Genomic DNA, 18,483 nt, shown 5'->3' on the forward strand with positions numbered 1-18,483 from the left:
AGGGCAGGCAAGAGGTTGGGTGGCTGATTCATCAGGACAGATGATTACAGGCTTATCTGGCAAACATTCAACGGAATCTAGGGTTTCAGTCGCCACCTTTATTATTATCAATCTGTATGTCCCTATTCCAATTTTCAGGATCCCATTCCTTTCCAATTAATGCTATCGATTAACAGCATCAAGGCTGAGAATTCAACTTACAGTGTAATTCAACCATCTGCACAGTGAGACTCTAGGTCTGGTTTTCAGAATTCTCAAGTCTGCAGCTATGCAAAATAAGATTTTCATTCAAGACATAAATAGAAACTTTCCTGTCCTTCATGTAGCACTTCAGTTGGAATTTAAAGCCTCACGCTCATCCCTTTCTTTTACAACTGTATATAGAGTAATAGGAAGAACTTGGCTCTCCTATCTTAATATAAGGATAATACCCATGCTGGAGGTTTTTATAAGGTTTTGTAAGGATGGACAGGATCTTTAAAAAAAATAGGAAATTGTCAGGGAAGTGGCTGGTACCCAGTAAATGCTCAAGAAATGACTGCTATTGCTGCTGCTACTACTAGTAGTAGTACTAGCTGTGAATAATAAGGGTCACATTTGTCTGTGGCATCTTTTAGAGGAATTGTGGGTCCAAGAATTCCCTTTTTCAGTTGGGTGAGAGATTTTTTTATGTAATTTGGTATGGTCTGTAGTCCAGAATGTTACTCTCATTTGAGAATTGGGTGGCCTATTGAATATTGAGCAAATAGTTTAAAATTTCTTCATAATTTTATATTGTAACTTATTGGTCTCATGTACCAATATCAGCTTTGGACCAATTTGTTTCAGTTCATCCCCTTGGAAACATTAAAGCACTAAGCAAACGGTATAAAACAAGGTTGTATCCTAGTCCTATTTTTAAAATATTTAATTTAACTTGAAATAACTGAAGGAATGACTACCATTAATACCAGGTATTTAGCATATGTAATTTATCTAATATCCTTATTTATAGTTAAAGAACTGAGCTCATCAAATTTTATAACCCATGGTCAAACTTCTATTAAATGACAAGAAGTATCATCCAAACCAATTTTTTCTAACTCCAGAGCCCATGTTTTTCCTGTTAAGCACGTGCTCTCATAGTCATGAACCCAAGGCACATTCTTTACTGAAGTTTAAAGAAACATGTGTCAAAAAGTAAGAAGTGGACTTCCGGAGAATATGGCGGCTTAGTAAGATGCGCGGGTCTTAGTTCCTCCTCCAGAAAAGCAACTAAAGAAACAGAAACAATACAAAACAGCTCCCAGAGCCACGACAGAGACCAAAAAGACAGTGTACCCCATTCTGGAACAGCTGAACGGGCAGGGAGAATCCGCTGCGGTGAGATACCCGAGGGGCACGCGTTCTCCCGGCCGGGGCGGCTGGCGACTGGGGTCCCCTCCACGCACGTGGCTCCCTGGTCTGACTGGGAACGTTGGATAGCGGGGCCCTCCCGCCACACTTGGCATCTCGGGCCAGCTGGACAATTTGGACCGGCACTCCCCCAAGCCGCGGCGGCCGGCGACCCCCCCTCCATGCGCGGTTTCCCAGGCCGACTGTGAGATTCGGATTGGCAAGTTAAAGGAGCCACAGCATCTTTTACTGGTGGGCCCCGCAGACAGACGAGTGCCACGAGCGCCACCTACTGGGCAGGAAAAGAAAAACAGAGCCCAGAGATTTCACAGAAAAACCTTTCAACCAGCCGGGTCCCACACCCAGGGAAATCTGATCAAATGCCCAGACACCAGCAGAAAATAATGGATGACGCTCGGAAAATTGAAGATATGGCCCAGTCAAAGGAACAAACCAATAGTTCAAATGAGATACAGGAGCTGAGACAACTAATGCTGAATATACAAACAGAAATGGAAAAATTCTTCAAAAACCAAATCAATAAATTGAGGGAGGACATGAAGAAGACATGGGCTGAACAAAAAGAAGAAATAGAAAATCTGAAAAAACAAATCACAGAACTTCTGGGAGTGAAGGACAAAGAAGAAAAAATGGAAAAAACAATGGATACCTACAATGGTAGATCTAAAGAGACAGAAGCTACAATTAGTGAACTGGAGGATGGAACATCTGAATTCCAAAAAGAAACAGAAACTATAGGGAAAAGAATGGAAAAACTTGAGCAGGGGATCAGGGAACTGAATGACAATATGAAGCACACAAATATACGTGTTGTGGGTGTCCCAGAAGGAGAAGAGAAGGGAAAAGGAGGAGAAAAACTAATGGAAGAAATTTTCACTGAAAATTTCCCAACTCTTATGAAAGACCTAAATTTACAGATCCAAGAAGTGCAGCGCACCCCAAAGAGAATAGACCCAAATAGGTGTTCTCCAAGACACTTACTAGTTAGAATGTCAGAGGTCAAAGAGAAAGAGAGGATCTTGGAAGCAGCAAGAGAAAAACAATCCATCACATACAAGGGAAACTCAATAAGACTATGTGTAGATTTCTCAGCAGAAACCATGGAAGCTAGAAGACAGTGGGATGATATATTTAAATTACTAAAAGAGAAAAACTGCCAACCAAGACTCCTATATGCAGCAAAATTGTCCTACAAAAATGAGGGAGAAATTAAAACATTCTCAGACAAAAAGTCACTGAGAGAATTTGTGACCAAGAGACCAGCTCTGCAAGAAATACTAAAGGGAGCACTAGAGTCAGATACGAAAAGACAGAAGAGAGAGGTATGGAGTAAAGTGTAAAAGAAGGAAAATCAGTTATGATATATATAATACAAAAGCCAAAATGGTAGAGGAAAATATTATCCAAACAGTAATAACACTAAAAGTTAATGGACTGAATTTCCCAATCAAAAGACATAGAATGGCAGAATGGATTACGACCCAGCAATACCACTGCTAGGTATCTACTCAAAGGACTTAAGGGCAAAGACACAGACGGACATTTGCACACCAGTGTTTATAGCAGCATTATCTACAATTGCAAAGAGATGGAAACAGCCAAAATGTCCATCAACAGACGAGTGGCTAAACAAACTGTGGCGTATACCTACGATGGAATATTATGCAACTTTAAGACAGACTAAACTTATGAAGCATGTAATAACATGGATGGACCTAGAGAACATTATGCTGAGTGAGTCTAGCCAAAAACTAAAGGACAAATACTGTATGGTCCCACTGATGTGAACCAACATTCGAGAATCAGCTTGGAATATATCATTGGTAACAGAGACCAGCAGGAGTTAGAAACAGGGTAAGATAATGGGTAATTGGAGCTGAAGGGATACAGACTGTGCAACAGGACTAGATACAAAAACTCAAAAATGGACAGCACAATAATACCTAAGTGTAATGTAACTATGTTGGAACACTGAATGAAGCTGCACCTGAAATATAGTTTTTTGTTTGTTTGTTTGTATCTTTTGTTTTTGTTTTTTTCTTTTTCCTTTTTATATATATATATATATTTTTTTATTAGTATTATTAGTTTAATTCTCTTCTCTATATTAACATTCTATATCTTTTTCTGCTGTTTTGCTAGTTCTTTTCCTAAATCGATGCAAATGTACTAAGAAATGATGATCATACATCTATGTGATGATACTAAGAATTACTGAGTGCATGTGTAGAATGGAATGATTTCTAAATGTTGTGTTAATTTCTTTTCTTTTTTTTGATTAATAAAAAAAAAAAAATTAAAAAAAAAAAAGTAAGAAGTGAACTTCCAGGAAGATGGCCGAATAGAGTAGCTTGAGATTAGCCCTGCTCCACAGAAAAGTTAGACAAGGTGCAGGAGGGTGCCTGAGGCAGCAGTTCAGGAGTATGGCTGATCTGGGAGAGCCTTCTGCTCCAGATAGGGCAGCTCTAATTGCAGAGGCCAAGGAACTGAGAAGCAGAAGACTGGGGCCTGGTGTGGAGGTGCGGAGCCTGTGGGAGTGCATGAACGAGAGCCAGGGACTAGGAAGTGAGCCAGGCCACATTCCATGGGTGCACTACCCTCACCAGAGCAGCCCTATGACCGGCAACTCATCCCATACCCTACACCTCATGAAACCAAACACTGTCACCTGTTCCCATTCCTCACGGCTCCAGGCACCTCCACCCCACCAGCCCCCAGTGCATGTACCTGCCTTACACCACCACTCCAAGTGCAGCCCAACCCCCCTCTCCTGCACCCCTCCCAAGCACTACCTCCCCCTCCCTGTTCCTGGCAGACCATTGCCAGCATATAAAGGCTGCGGGCACTAATGTTCATACCTAGGCTAACCCTGCCCCCCTGCTTATATTGTCACACAAGCCCCCGAGCTCTATGCATCAGTATACGGCACTCCTAGACTCATGCATTGCGCACAGGCCTCCAGTCACGCCATTCAGCTCTGGGAACTGCACTTTACAGTAGTCCTAGAACCGCACATGCACACAGCCCTCAGCCATACTTCCCAGCTCTGAGAAAGTGCTAACCTGTGCAGCTGGGTCACATCTGCCCCCAATCCACAAAGGCATAACACTGACCTGCTGCCAAAGCGTTACGCATACACACAAATAAACACACAAAATAACAAAGGGCCGTGTGCCTGAGACCAGCAAACACCAGGGTTACACCTCCCAGACAGGTGTACCCACACAGTTACACCCTCCCTGGCTGCTGGGTGCCCATGTTCACAAGCAGCAGCATAACATCCCCAGCCTGCACCTATACCTGCCCTGAAACAAATCGCCAAACTGAGTGCCCCACCCCATACCCTTCTCCCTATTGTACAACCATCCCACAAACACAAGGTCTTAGACTATTGAAAGAAATTAACTCCTAAGGTAAATATCATGCCACAAAGACAGCAGAAGATCACTAAGCATATCACAATGCACACAGATATAGCCCTGCCTAATGACCAAATTAAAACCCCAGAGGAGACACAGAGTTTGGAACAACTAATGAAAGATGTCCATACAACGCTACTTAATAAAATAAGTGGGATATCAAATGACATAAAGGAGATCAAGAAGATAGTAGAAGAGCATAAAGAGGAATTTGAAAGAATAAATAGAAAAATAGCAGATGTCACAGAAATTAAAGACTCTGTTGACCAAATAAAAAACATACTAGAGGCACACAAAACCAGATTTGGAGAGACAGAAGAAAGAATAAGTGATATAGAGGACAAGATAACTGACTTCGAAAACAAAACAGCAGATGGCAAAAAGGATGGAAAAATTTTAATGGGATCTTAGGGAAATGATAGACAATACAAAGCACATATAAGAATCTTTGGTGTCCCAGAAGGAGAAGAGAGGAGTAGAGGGCTAGGAAAAGTAGTTGAGGATATAATGGGGGAAAACTTGCCAACCCTCATAAAATACATAAATATACAAGTCAAAGAAGCTTAATGAACTCCAAACAGAATAACATCCAAATAGGCCTTCCCCAAGACATACTAATCAGTCTGTCAAATGTTGAAGAGAAGCAGAAAATCCTGAAAGTGGCAAGAGAAAAAAATCTACCACATACAAGGGAAGGCAAATAAGACTGAGTTCAGACTCCTCAACTAGTACCCTGGAAGCAAGAAGGCAGCTGTATGATATATTCAAGATCCTGAAAGAGAAAGACTTCCAACCAAGAATTCAGTACCCAGCCAAATTGTCCTTCAAAACTGAGGGAGAGATAAAAGTTTTCACAGACAAAGAAGTCCTGAAAGAATGTGTCAACACGAGACTGGCCCTACCAGAAATATTAAAAGGTGTTCTGCCAGCTGAAAAAAAAAGAAAAGACAAGAAAGGGAGGTCTGGAGGAGGGCACAGAATTGAAGAGTACCACTAAGGGTAATTTAAAGAATACAAAGAGGAAGAGGGAAAAGAATATATAGATCTGACAAGTAAAGTAAAAAAGATAAGATGGTGGATTCAAGAAATGCCTTTTCAGTAATAACTTTGAATGTTAACAGAGAAAATTTACCAATTAAAAGATACAGATTGGCAGAATGGGTTAAGAAACATAATCCGGCTATATGCTGCTTGCAAGAGACTCATCTTAGATGCAATGATACAAATAGATTGAAAGTTGAAGGATGGGAAAACATTTTCCATGCAAGTTGTAACCAAAAGAAAGCAGGAGTAGCTATACTAATATTGGACAAAATAGACTTTAAATGTAAAGACATCGTAAGAGACAAAGAAGGACACTATATGCTAATTTAAGGGTCAATTCACCAAGAAGATAAAACAATCATAAATGTTTATGCTCCCAATTAAGGAGTTCCAAAGTACATGAGACAGACTTGGCAAAACTGAAGGGAGTAATAGATATTTCAACAATAAAAGTAGGAGACATCAATACACCACTCTGCTCTATAGATAGAACAACCAGACAGAAGATCAACAAGGACATAGAGAAGGTAAATAACTTGATAAATGAATTAGACCTGACATACATATATAGGTCATTGCACTCCAAAGCACAAGGATATACATTCTTCTCTAGTGCTCCTGGAACATTCTCCAGGATAGATCATATGCTGGGGCACAAAACAGATCTTTATAATTTAAAAATATTGAAATTATTCAAAGCACTATCTCTGATCACAATGGGATGAAGCTGGATCTCAATAGCCACCAAAGACTGAGAACATTCTACAGATGTATGGAGATCAAATAACATACTCTTAAACAACCAGTCGGTCAAAGAAAAAATTGCTAGAGAAATCAATAGCTATCTGGAGATGAATGAAAATGAGAATACAACTTTTCAGAACTTATGGGATGCAGCAAATGCTGTGCTGAGAGGGAAGTCTATTGCCCTAAATGCCTATATTAAAAAATAAGAAGGAGCAAAAATCAAGGGCTTAACAGCACACCTGGAGGAACTTGAGAAAGAACAGCAAACTAAGCCCAAAGCAAATAGAAGAAGAAAAATAACAAAGATTAAACCAGAGATAAATGAATGGGGGAACAAAAGAACAATAGAAAGAATCAATAACACCAAAAGTTGGTTCTTTGAGAAAATCAATAAAATTGATAGGCCACTAGCAAGACTGACAAAGAAAAAAAGGAGATGAAAATAAACAAAATCAGAAATGAGAAGGGGTGCATTACCTCAGACCCTGAAGAAATAAAATAAATCATAAGAGGATACTATGAACAACTATGTGCCAACAAACTAGACAACTTAGATGTAATGGACAAATTCCTGGAGATACACAAACAAACTACACTAACTCAGAAAGACATAGAAGATCTCAATAAATCAGTCACAAGTAAAGAGATTCAATCAGTCATCAAAAATCTTTGTGCAAGGAAAAACCCAGGACTAGATGGCTTCACAGGGAAATTTTATCAAGCATTCCAAAAAGAACTAACACCAATTCTGCTCAAACTTTTCCAAAAAGTTGAGGAAAAAGGAACTCTACCAAACTTGTTTTATGAAGCTAATATCATTTTAATACAGAAAACCAGGTAAAGATGTCATAAGAAAGGAAAACTACAGGCCAATCTCCCTAATGAACATAGATGCACAAATTCTCAATAAAATACTAGCAAACCAAATCCAACAGCACATTAAAAGAATCACACACCATGACGAAGTAGGGTTTATACCAAGAATGCAAGTATGGTTCAATGCAAGAAAATCAATTAATGTAATACAGCACATTAACAAATCAAAAGGGAATAAACATATGATCATCTTGATTGGTGCTGAAAAAGCATTTGACAAAATTCAGCATCTTTTTCTAATAAAAACACTCCGAAAGACAGGAATCAAATGTGACTACCTCAATAATATATGAAAAACCAATAGCCAACATCATACTCAATGGAGAGAGACTGAAAGCTTTCCCCCTAAGATGAGGAACAAGACAAGGATTCCCTCTACCACCACTATTGTTCTACATTGTGCTAGAAGTTCTAGCTAGAGCAATCAGGCAGGGCAAAAAAATGAAGTAAAACTCTCATTATTTGCAGATGATATGATACTATACTTGGAAGGTCCTGAGAAATCTACAGCAAAGTTACTTGAGGTAATAAACAAATTCAGTAAGGTGGCAGGATATAAAATTAATGTGCGAAAATCAGTAACATTTCTGTCACAAGCAATAACCTAGCTGAGGAGTTAGTTAAAGAAAAAAATCCATTCAAAATAGCAACTAAAAGAATCAAGTACTTAGGAATGAACTTAACTAGGGACGGAAAGGACTTGTACACAGAAAACTACATAGCATTGCTAAAAGAAATCGAAGGAGATCTAAATAGGTAGAAAGACATTCCCTGCTCATGGATAGGAAGGCTAAATATAGTTAAGATGTCAGTTCTCCCCAAATTGATCTACAGATCCAACACAGTACCAGTCAAAATTCCAACAACCTACTTTGAAGATTTTGAAAAGCTAAGTACCAAATTCATGTGGAAGGGAGAAAGACCCCAAGTAGCTAAAAGTGTCCTAAAAAAGAAGAACGAAGTGGGAGGATTAATATTCCCTGACTTTAAAACCTATTATAAAGTCACAGTGGTCAAAACAGCATGGTACTGGCACAAAGATAGAGGCATTGACCAATGGAATCATCGAGAGTGCAAAAATAGACCACCAAATCTATAGTCAACTTGATTTTTGACAAGGCCCCCAAATCCTCTGAACTGGAACAAAACAATCTTTTCAGTAACTGGGCATGGAAAAACTGGATATCAATAGCCAAAGGAATGAAAGAGAACCTCTATCTTACACCCTACATATAATTAACTAAAAGTAGATCAAATACCTAAATATAAGATCTGGCACCATAAAGGTTCTAGAAGAAAATGTAGGGAAACATTTTCAAGACCTAATAATAGGAGGTAGCTTCCTAAACTTTACACCCAAAGCACAAGCAACAAAAGAAAAATTAGATAAATGGAACTCCTCAAAGTCAAATGCTTCTGCACCTCAAAAGACTGTTAAAAAGATAAAGAGGCAGCCAACTCAATGGGAGAAAATATTTGGAAATCACATATCAGACGAAAAGTTTGATGTTCTGTATATACAAAGAAACCATAGAGCTCACAAACAAAAGAACAAACAACCCAATTATAAAATGGGCTAAAGATATGAATAGGCATTTTTTCTGAAGAGCAAATACAGATGGCTCAAAAGCACATGAAGAGATAGATGCTCATTTTCATTGGCTATACAAGAAATGCAGATCAAGCTGTAAGGGAAATATAGACCAGGACTACAATGAGATCCACCTCATACCTGTAAGAATGGCTGCTATTAAACAAACAGGAAACTATAAATGTTGGAGAGGATGTGGAGAAACTGGGACGCTTATGCCTTCTGGTGGGAATATATAATGGTGCAGTCACTATGGAAGACTGTTTGGTGGTTCCTTCAGAAGCCAATATCGAGTTGCCCTATGACCCAGCAATAGCACTACTTGGTATATACCCAGAAGAGCTGAAAGCAACAACACAAACAGACATTTGCACACCAATGTTCATAGCAGCATTATTCACAATCGCCAGAAGATGAAAGCAAACCAAATGCCCATGAACAGACAAACGGATCGACAAAATGTGGTATATACATATGATGGAATATTATGCAGCAGTATGACAAAATGACCTCTGGAAGTACATGACAAGATGGATGAGCCTTGAGAACATAATGCTGAGTGAAATTAGACAGGCACAAAAGGATAAAGACTGTATGATTCCACTTTTATTAACAGCATGACGGTATAATCAGAGGCTTATAATACAGAATATACGGGACTTAGAGATACATAGATACTAGAGATGGATGAACCATTAGCTAATGAAGTCGAATTCTAATTTAAGGGAATAGATAGGAGTGAAGGTGATTCTCTAGTGGGTCTATAAGTAATATTACCATATTGAAGATGAACAAGATTAAAAGGGGTTGTATAGACCTACATGTCCCACTGATTAACACTAGAAATATGAATTAGTTCTCCCCAGAATTACTTCAAAGATATGATTCTTGTTCAAGGAATGTTTAAGTCCAGGATACAAGGGGAAAACTGCTATTGCACGCTATGAGCTATGGTCAAAAGGAAACCATCAGCACTACCACAGCAACAGCAGAGGTAAATAATGGGGGCAAGGATGAGAGTTAAGAGGAGGTTCAGATTTCTTATTTGGCCAGGGTATGTTTATTGGTTTTCTCTCTTGGAAACAATGAAATTGTCTAAAATTGAGAATGTTGATGGACTGTGGACTTTGGGCACTCTACACTACACCTGATGAATGCAGGTCGCTGAATAATGCACTGACAGAGAAGTAGATTGGGGAACGACAGTTGTGCTGCTACAAAAAAGAACAAAGTCGTGAGGCATGCAATGAAGTGAATGAACATGTGGGACGTTTGTTGAGACCTTTAGAAAATGCTTGTAAGAAAACAGGGCCTAGATTGTAAGCTTTTAGAGCAGACACATTAAGTCCAGAGTGGTGGTTATTATTTCTGAATTTTGTGAGGCTGTTTTATATATATAACCTGACATTTAGAGATAAGAATGAAGCCAAACAGGTTGGGGTTATAGTAATTTAGAACATAGGGGTAAGGAAGACAGTGTCTGTATTTTAGAACCACACATACTCTTTGAGACCAGTAGAAGAAAGGTTTATTTGGTCTGGAACTGAAATTTTTTGTAGTGCATAATCTAATTCAACGTATTTGTATAGCTCATTTGAACAATTGAAACACAGAGAGCACAGAATAAGAAAGAGGTCGTTTAATCCTGCATAGATTATTGTAATGCCTGGATACATCCCAGAGTATATTAAGCAGATAATCAAAAAGTATTGGCAAAGTCCCCTGAGGGATAGGTGAAAGAATATTAAACCTTACTCAGGGAATCCCCTTATACTGTGTCAAACTTTAGGGACACCCAAATCAGTAGGCCATGGCCTCCATCATACTCTTGTGAAGCTTATGTAGGTAGCGGAGAAGCTTAGACTACTGATGGGCGTGCCTGAGAGTTACTTCTGGAGGACCTGTTGTTGCTCAGATGTGGCCTCAGTCTCACTAAGCCCAACTCTGCACGTGAAATCATTGCCCTCCCTGCTATGTGGGACATGACATCCCAAGGTGAAAGTCTCACTGGTGATGTGGGAGATGACTCCCAGGGATGAATCCAGACCTGGCACTGTGGAATCAACAATTCCATCCTGACCAAAAGGGGCAAAGAAGTGTAATTAATAAAGTATCAGTGGCAAAGAGAATTCAAATAGAGTCAAGAGGCTACTCTGGAGGTTGCTCTTATGCAAGCTTCAGTTAGACCTTGCTACCTATCATAACCTGCCAACCCCCAACCAGGATCCTTCCAGCCAATCCAAAAGAACACCCAGGGCAATATATGAGATTCCACAAGGGTTCCATGCACTAGAGTAACTTTCCAGAAACCTACAACCTCCAGATGGGTACCTGGTCCAGAGAAGTCCTGAAACCTGCCCAGCCTCATCAGATAGTTCCATTTCCCTGCCCCATATTAGTGACAGACCCTTCCAATATGAAAAATTTAGAACGGCCATAGCCCAAACACCCCTAAAGAGAGGGATGGAAAGATCAAAGGTGATGGTGGAGTTATACAGAGAAGATAGGATTTAACAAATGAATATGAATTGTGAATCATTAAATTGATATCTCTTTTAGTCTCCAATATTTTAGAGCAGCTAGAAGTAAAAACCTAAAGTTGTGGAATTGTAACCCATGTCAAACTCTAAAATATGTTCTACAATTAATTCTGGTACTGTTCTTTGAAATTTATAGCTTTTTTGTATATATGTTATTTTTCACAAAAAGAAGAAGGAAAAAAGTCGATTGTGATGATAAAAAAAATATTTAAGCCCTCTAGCCTCCCATATTCTGGAGCAGCTGAAGGAAAAATCTGAGAGGATCATATGGTAGCCTGTGACAAACTCTGGAATCTGTTCTGTAACTAAGTGTTGAAGAGTGCTTTGAAAACGATTGTTCTTTTTTAATTTCTTTGCTTTGTATATATGTTATGTTATTCAATAAAAAAAGTTAAAAGTAAAAAAGAAAAGAAAGAGGTGGCACCTATAGTGGAATATGGTATTTACCAAGGTGAATGTATAACAGCCTAAAGTCTCAGCCATTCAAAACTGGACTTTTTTCATTCATTATACATTGAGATGATCAGAAAAGCAGTGATAAACTAAGAGTGAATAAATTCACATTTACCTGTAATTTACAAGACCAAAGGACAGTTTATTAATTTAGAAAGTAATATCCCTTTCCTATTTTTAAAATGTCTGTGTCTGCAATATAAGGCAGGGATTCAGCATGTCCAAGAAACTGAATTATTTATTAGGAGATTACTTAGCAAAGGAAGGTAAATTATCTTGAGGCTCATTTCATCCAGATCATGGGAGACTTGATGGGCTATCTCTGATTCAGAGCAAAGATTAACTGTCTTGAGGACGAAATGACCCATGACCCAAGTTTCAACATCTTTGTCTTTGGACTGTGTTTTATACCTCAGGTGGTTTGCATCTCTGAAAAAGGATTCATTTGGTATAGTCCTTCTTTCATTGTGTAAATTCCACCAAATAAGACAAGTGGTTATTACCAGTGGCATGCTAGACATTGTGTCTCCCTTATCACATATTGATTTAACTAGTTTTAACTCTCTGTTATATTTTTCTTGTCTGAGTACAGAGAGAATCTAATTCTTGCTCTGTCATCAACTTTAAGAACCAAGATGCAGCTACTTTTCAAACTACTGTACCAAATCTGCTTAGTATCAGTTATTCAACCCTAAAATTATTGTATCTGACAAATATGTACCTATGTTCAAAAGATGAGTAAAGAACTGTCCAGTGTGGTCATTTGTTCTTTTGCTTGGAAGTACATTGTAAAACTAATTTTTCTAGACTAAACCACCAGGTGGCAGCAGTACTCAAAGCCAGATTTTTGCTAGTGAACTACTGAGGTTTTGTTCTGTAGTCAGGTAAAATTTCTCTTCGTTTTCCTCACTTAAATAAAGAAGTGATTAATAACTCCCCCCTGCAAATTTTTTTATTGTCTGTTATTAAATAATGACTTCCATGCTCTGTGATCCTAATTTCTGAGCGTTTCAGCTTATTTTTGTATAACTGCTCCTCAAAGAAAACTTTAACCTCCTATGTAGGTAAAAACATAGCATTTTGGTTTTGATAATAGAATATTATCTGTGCCACCTGAACATGTACAAGCCACATCTTTGGCAAATTAGAATAATAGCACTCAAGTGCTCTGATTATAAAGGCAGTTCAACATGGACAGCCAATCTCTTAGCTAAAACCTAGCATGCCTGGTTAAGCTATTCAGAATGACCTGTCTTACATTCTCTGTGAAACAGCACAGACTACCAAAAAGTGATGTCCTGTACCTTACTGGATTAGCATGTGCTTTACTTTTCTCTGTATAGAATATTGGGTTTTAATATTATATACCCTCAGGTTTATAAAAGATGACTATAAAATCACTTAGGTCCATGAGCATTCTAGGCCCAGTGTGTTGGAGAGCCAGAAATGTTTGAGATCTGGCAAAATTAGTACTGCCTGCACTGTTAAGAAGAAAAATGGCCAAATAAAATTTAATAAATATTTCTTTATATGTCAGTATAAAAATTGACATGGTTAATATTAATAGCATTAATGGTTAGATCTCATATTTATAAACATCTCTGTTTGAAAACAATTTTAGAATAGATTTATCTTACTTCTTGAGAATTCCTGAACATGTAGGATGACTACCTAAATATCTAGCCTATAGGGCCCCCATGTCTACAAAAGTATAAATCTCTCCTTTGAATGCAGACCACCTTTGAATAAAATACCTTACATGCCAAAAAAAGGAGATCTTCACATCATTATGTACAGGATACCTGAGAATTTGATTCTTTTTCTCACCTCTCCATTGCTACTGGCCTAATCAAAGTCACTGTTATCTTACTCTTTATTATAGTAGCCCCCTAATTGGTCTTCCTACTTTTCCTTTTGCATTTTTCTAGCCTAGGTCCCACACAGCAGCCAGAGCAATCTTTTTAAAAGAATAAATCAGACTTCCACTACTGGCCATCACAGAATAACAACTATTGAACTTGCTTTTCCAGCATAAACAAGTATAGAACTTGACAATCTATGAGGCACTGTTTTAAAGTATCAAACAATAGGCAGTGCAAGGCTGACGATCCTTGAAAGAAGGAAAACACAAAAGAGAAGCCCCACGGTTACCCCAGCTTTCTGCCTGGGGATACTTTCCTGCTGTGAGGTAAGGTGATACCCAAGCCAAGTGGTGGTGTGGCTAAGCCAAGGAGGCAGAAACCCAGGCTCTGGCCTATTGGCCTCCGTCTCTCCCTTTTGCTCACTGTATGCCAGCTCCTCTGGCCTTCTCTCGGATCTTCAAACCAAGCTCTTCTCTCAGGTCCTGGGCACTCATTCACTGTTCCCTCTGCCAGAACACTTTCCTCTTACTCTTCACCTGGTTCCTCCTCATTCTTCAGGCCTTAACTTAAAAGTCACCGTTCTGGAGACATTGTCCCTAGCCACCCAACCTAAAGTAGACGTTGCTACCCTCTGCTTACTCGCATCAGTCTCTGTGTCAGCACGTTGTGTATTTCCCTTATGGCACTTAGCACAATTTGTGATTATGTGTTATTTTGCCATTTATTTGTTAATAACTTGTCAACCCCATTATCAATATGTAATCTCCTATTTGACAGGGACTATATCTATTTTATTTTCCTTTGTGTACCTAGTTCTTGGCAATTAGTAGTGCTCAATAAATACTAAAATAGATGTATCTTCAAATTCTAAGATTAATTATTCTAAGAAAGGACTAACTAATTCATGTATATTTCATTCTCTAGATGTTTCCCTAGTGATACCTGTTTTGTTCTTTATTCAGAGAAATATTCACAAATTGGTGTCAGAAGAAAGTGAAAAATGCAAAACAGTAATTGTAGAACCAAGTAAATCAAGGCTAAGTAGTGGAATAAATCTCATCTGTAGTCTTAAGTTTTAAAATTTCAACTTTTAATTTCAACTTCTCATCTAATCCATATCATATTATCCCTTCAACCTCCCCTCTGATCAGTTACCTCCCTGGGCTTCTCCTTTCTCAGGGAAGGGCTTAATGCAGTTTACCTGAGTAAGCAGGATACTGTTGGCTCCTGCAAGGCAGAGCAATGATTTATTAGTCTTTATGTCCCCAGCACTTAGCATAGCACCTGGCACATGATGAGCATTCAGTAAATGTAGAATGAATTGAGTGGCTGAACTTTGCAAGATAGAAGAGAAATCCTAGAATCTTTTTTTTTCCCAAAAATATGACATACCTGTTTTTCAAGCTTTTATAATATTTGTTAAAAAGTCTTAGGTAGTCTTAAAGATGAGGCCCCCAAATGGTGAATGGGTAAACGAAAAATTTGTTATATGCATATAATGGATTATTATTCAGCCATGTAAAGGAACAAAGTAATGATATATCACAGAACATGGACAGTCCTTGAAAACATTATGCTAAGTAAAAGAAGCCAGTCACAACAAGCCACATATTGTATGATCCTATTTATATTAAATGTCCAGAATGGGCAAATCCAATAATAACAGAGAGTAGATTAGTGATCGACTAGGGATGGGTGGGTTAAGGGGAAATGGAACTGCTAATGCACATGTTTTTTTCTGGTGTGGGGGAATGATGAAAATGTTCAAAAGTCGATTATGGCGATGGTTGCACAAGTCTGTAAATATACTAAAAATTATTGAATTACACATTTTTAAAGAATATGGGACTGGTACCTCCAAAAAGCTGTCATTAAAAAAAAAAAACTAGTCTTTGAATTTACTTTTTATACCTCAAGAGGCCAACTCACTGCTGGAGATTTGTTCCAAGCTTGTTTTGAGAAATAGGATTTAAATATGAAACATATGTTTCAATAATTGTCTGGAAATATGCTAATCATAAGAAATATTTTCCCAAATTTTTGTGGGGTTTTTTGTTGTTGTTGTTGTTTTAAATATTTTTATTAATAAAACAACATACAAACATTTTTAAAATACAAACATTCCATACATGGTATACAATCAGTGGCTCACCATATCATCACATAGTTGTGTATTCGTCACCACAATCATTTTTTTGAACATCTGCATCATTCTAGAACAAGAAGTAAAAAAGAAAAAACTCATACATACCATACCCCTCACCCCTCCCTCTCACTGACCACTAGAACTTCCATCTATTCAATTTATTTTAACCTTTGTTCACCTATTATTTATTTTTTTATCCATATTCTTTACTCATCTGTCCATACCCTAGTTAAAAGGAGCATCAGACACAAGATTTTCACAATCACACAGTCACATTGTAAAAGCTATATCATTATACAATCATCTTCAAGAAACAAGGTTATTGGAACATAGCTCTACAGTTCAGGTACTTCCCTCCAGCCACTCAAATATACATAAACTAAAAAGGGGGTATCTATATAATGCATAAGAATACCCTCCAGGATAACCTCTCAACTCTGTTTGAAATCTCTCTGCCACTGACACTTTGTCTCATGTCTCTCTTCCGCCTTTTGGTCAAGGTTTTCTTAATCCCTTGATGCAAGGTCCTATCTCATCCTGGGATTTCTGTTCCATGGTGCCAGGGAGGTTTACACTCCTGGGAGTCCTGTCCCATGTAGAGGCGGAAGGCAGTGAGTTCCTTGCATGTCAGCTGAGAGAGAGAGGCCACATCTGAGCAACAAAAGTTCTCTGGGGGTGATTTTTTAGGCCTACTTTTAAGTAAGCTTAGCCTATCTTTTGCAGGAATAAGTTTCATAGAGGCCCCCAAGATCGAGGGCACAACCTATTGATTTGGTTTCCCCACTGCCTGTTAGAATATCAGAAATTCTCCATATGGGGAAGTTAAATATTGCCCCGTTTCTCCCCAATTCCCCAAGGGGACTTTGCAAGTATTTCTTTATTCACTGTTCAAACCTCTCTAGAATGTATCAGGGTATCACACTAGCCTGGACAAACCAACAAAATCTCATGCCCTATTCAAGATTCCATGTACTTATCATGTTAACTAAACTGACCATACAAGTTAAATTGAGAAATGCACTACCCAAAATACAAATTTTGCACCAAATAAACATCTCTCCTTTTAGTCTCACACAGAAGTTGAAGTTTTAAAACATGGATGATATCATCCTTTACCCAGTCTTCTGATAAACCTTAGTCCTATCCAGGTCAGCTTCATTCATGTATCTGTTCAATGTCTGATCACTTTTTCAACTTTTTAAACAATTCTTGTATGGGGTAGTGCTGACTTGCATAGCTTTAGATCTCTAAGTCTGAGTCTCAGGTGTCACATAAATACCTGAAGTTTCGGGGAAAGACCATGTTATATACAAACAGCTCAGTATCTCAGAATTGAGAATTAACAGTTACACTTCCTGAATGTATGTGACTGCTGTAAGAGGTTACAATCTAGGACCCTTTGTAATAAGCCCCAACCTGATAACCCATGCTCTTGAATTTAGTTCTCCAATTTTTATATTATAGTTAGTCCATATGATTGAAGCATGGTAATATTTGTCTTTTTGTTCCTGACATTCCATTCAACATACAGCTCTTAAGGTTCATTCATCTAGTTGCATGCCTCAAACTTCATTCCTTCTTGTGGCCACTCAGTAGTCCATCATATGTATACATCATAGTTCCCCCTTCCATTCCTCAGTCGTTGTACCCTTAGGCCACCTCTATTTATTGTGGATAACAAACGCTGTGTGGTGTTTTTTGACTGTTTGTTTTTATATGTATTAGGAATAGTTGTTTCTCATCCAGAAACCAAGGACATTTTTTAGATGTCATCTCAAAGGAAACTAATTGAGCAACTATTATTCAAAATCACAAATTTTACTTATGCAAAATTCTAACTGTATATTGTGTCCCAGTTAATAAGCTCGTTGTGTCTTTCAGTCAGTGGAACCCAGCGAAGTGAAGCATGCAACCACAACATCAGGACCAGTTTCAGTGGTTGCTGATCCACCCAGTATTGAAAAAGAAATAGACCCTAGCATCATCCCTACCACTATCAAGTACCAAGATGACAATTCTCTGGCCCATCCAAATGTAAGATCCATAAGCCTACAAAATGATCATTGATATCTGATTGACTGAAAATAATTTGAGCTGTTGTCCTTTTGAGCTGGCAACAAAAAGACAGTTGAGGAAATGGGCTCATGTGCTCTAATTGCTAAAAATGTACAGCTGTCCCCTGACCCTTAGAGGTATCTCATATATTTGAGTGCAGTATACTCCATCTCATGTTATCTGACTTCTAGCAATATTCTTTGCAATGTAAGAAAAAAGCAGAGAAAAGAGGTTTTTTTAAAAGTCAGGTACTAAATGATCTAATTTTGGCTTAGCTCTAGTTTATACATTGATCATGAGCATGTCATAACATCATGTTTTGCTATATCTTTTGTGAAATTGGTTAATTCTTCTG

The 18,483-nt window shown here is 38.2% G+C and overlaps 1 protein-coding gene across 1 annotated transcript in view; it reads left to right on the forward strand.

Moving 5' to 3' along the window:
* The window catches only part of RSRC1 (arginine and serine rich coiled-coil 1), a 570,594-nt gene that overhangs the window by 538,947 nt on the left and 13,164 nt on the right, over positions 1-18,483 (forward strand). The window contains exon 10 of the mRNA XM_077160882.1: positions 17,955-18,107. Within this exon, the coding sequence (XP_077016997.1) occupies positions 17,955-18,107 (153 nt within the window). The remainder of the gene's footprint in view (positions 1-17,954; positions 18,108-18,483) is intronic.

This window comes from Tamandua tetradactyla, chromosome 5 (genome assembly GCF_023851605.1).
Source record: "Tamandua tetradactyla isolate mTamTet1 chromosome 5, mTamTet1.pri, whole genome shotgun sequence".
Lineage (NCBI taxonomy): Eukaryota > Metazoa > Chordata > Mammalia > Pilosa > Myrmecophagidae > Tamandua > Tamandua tetradactyla.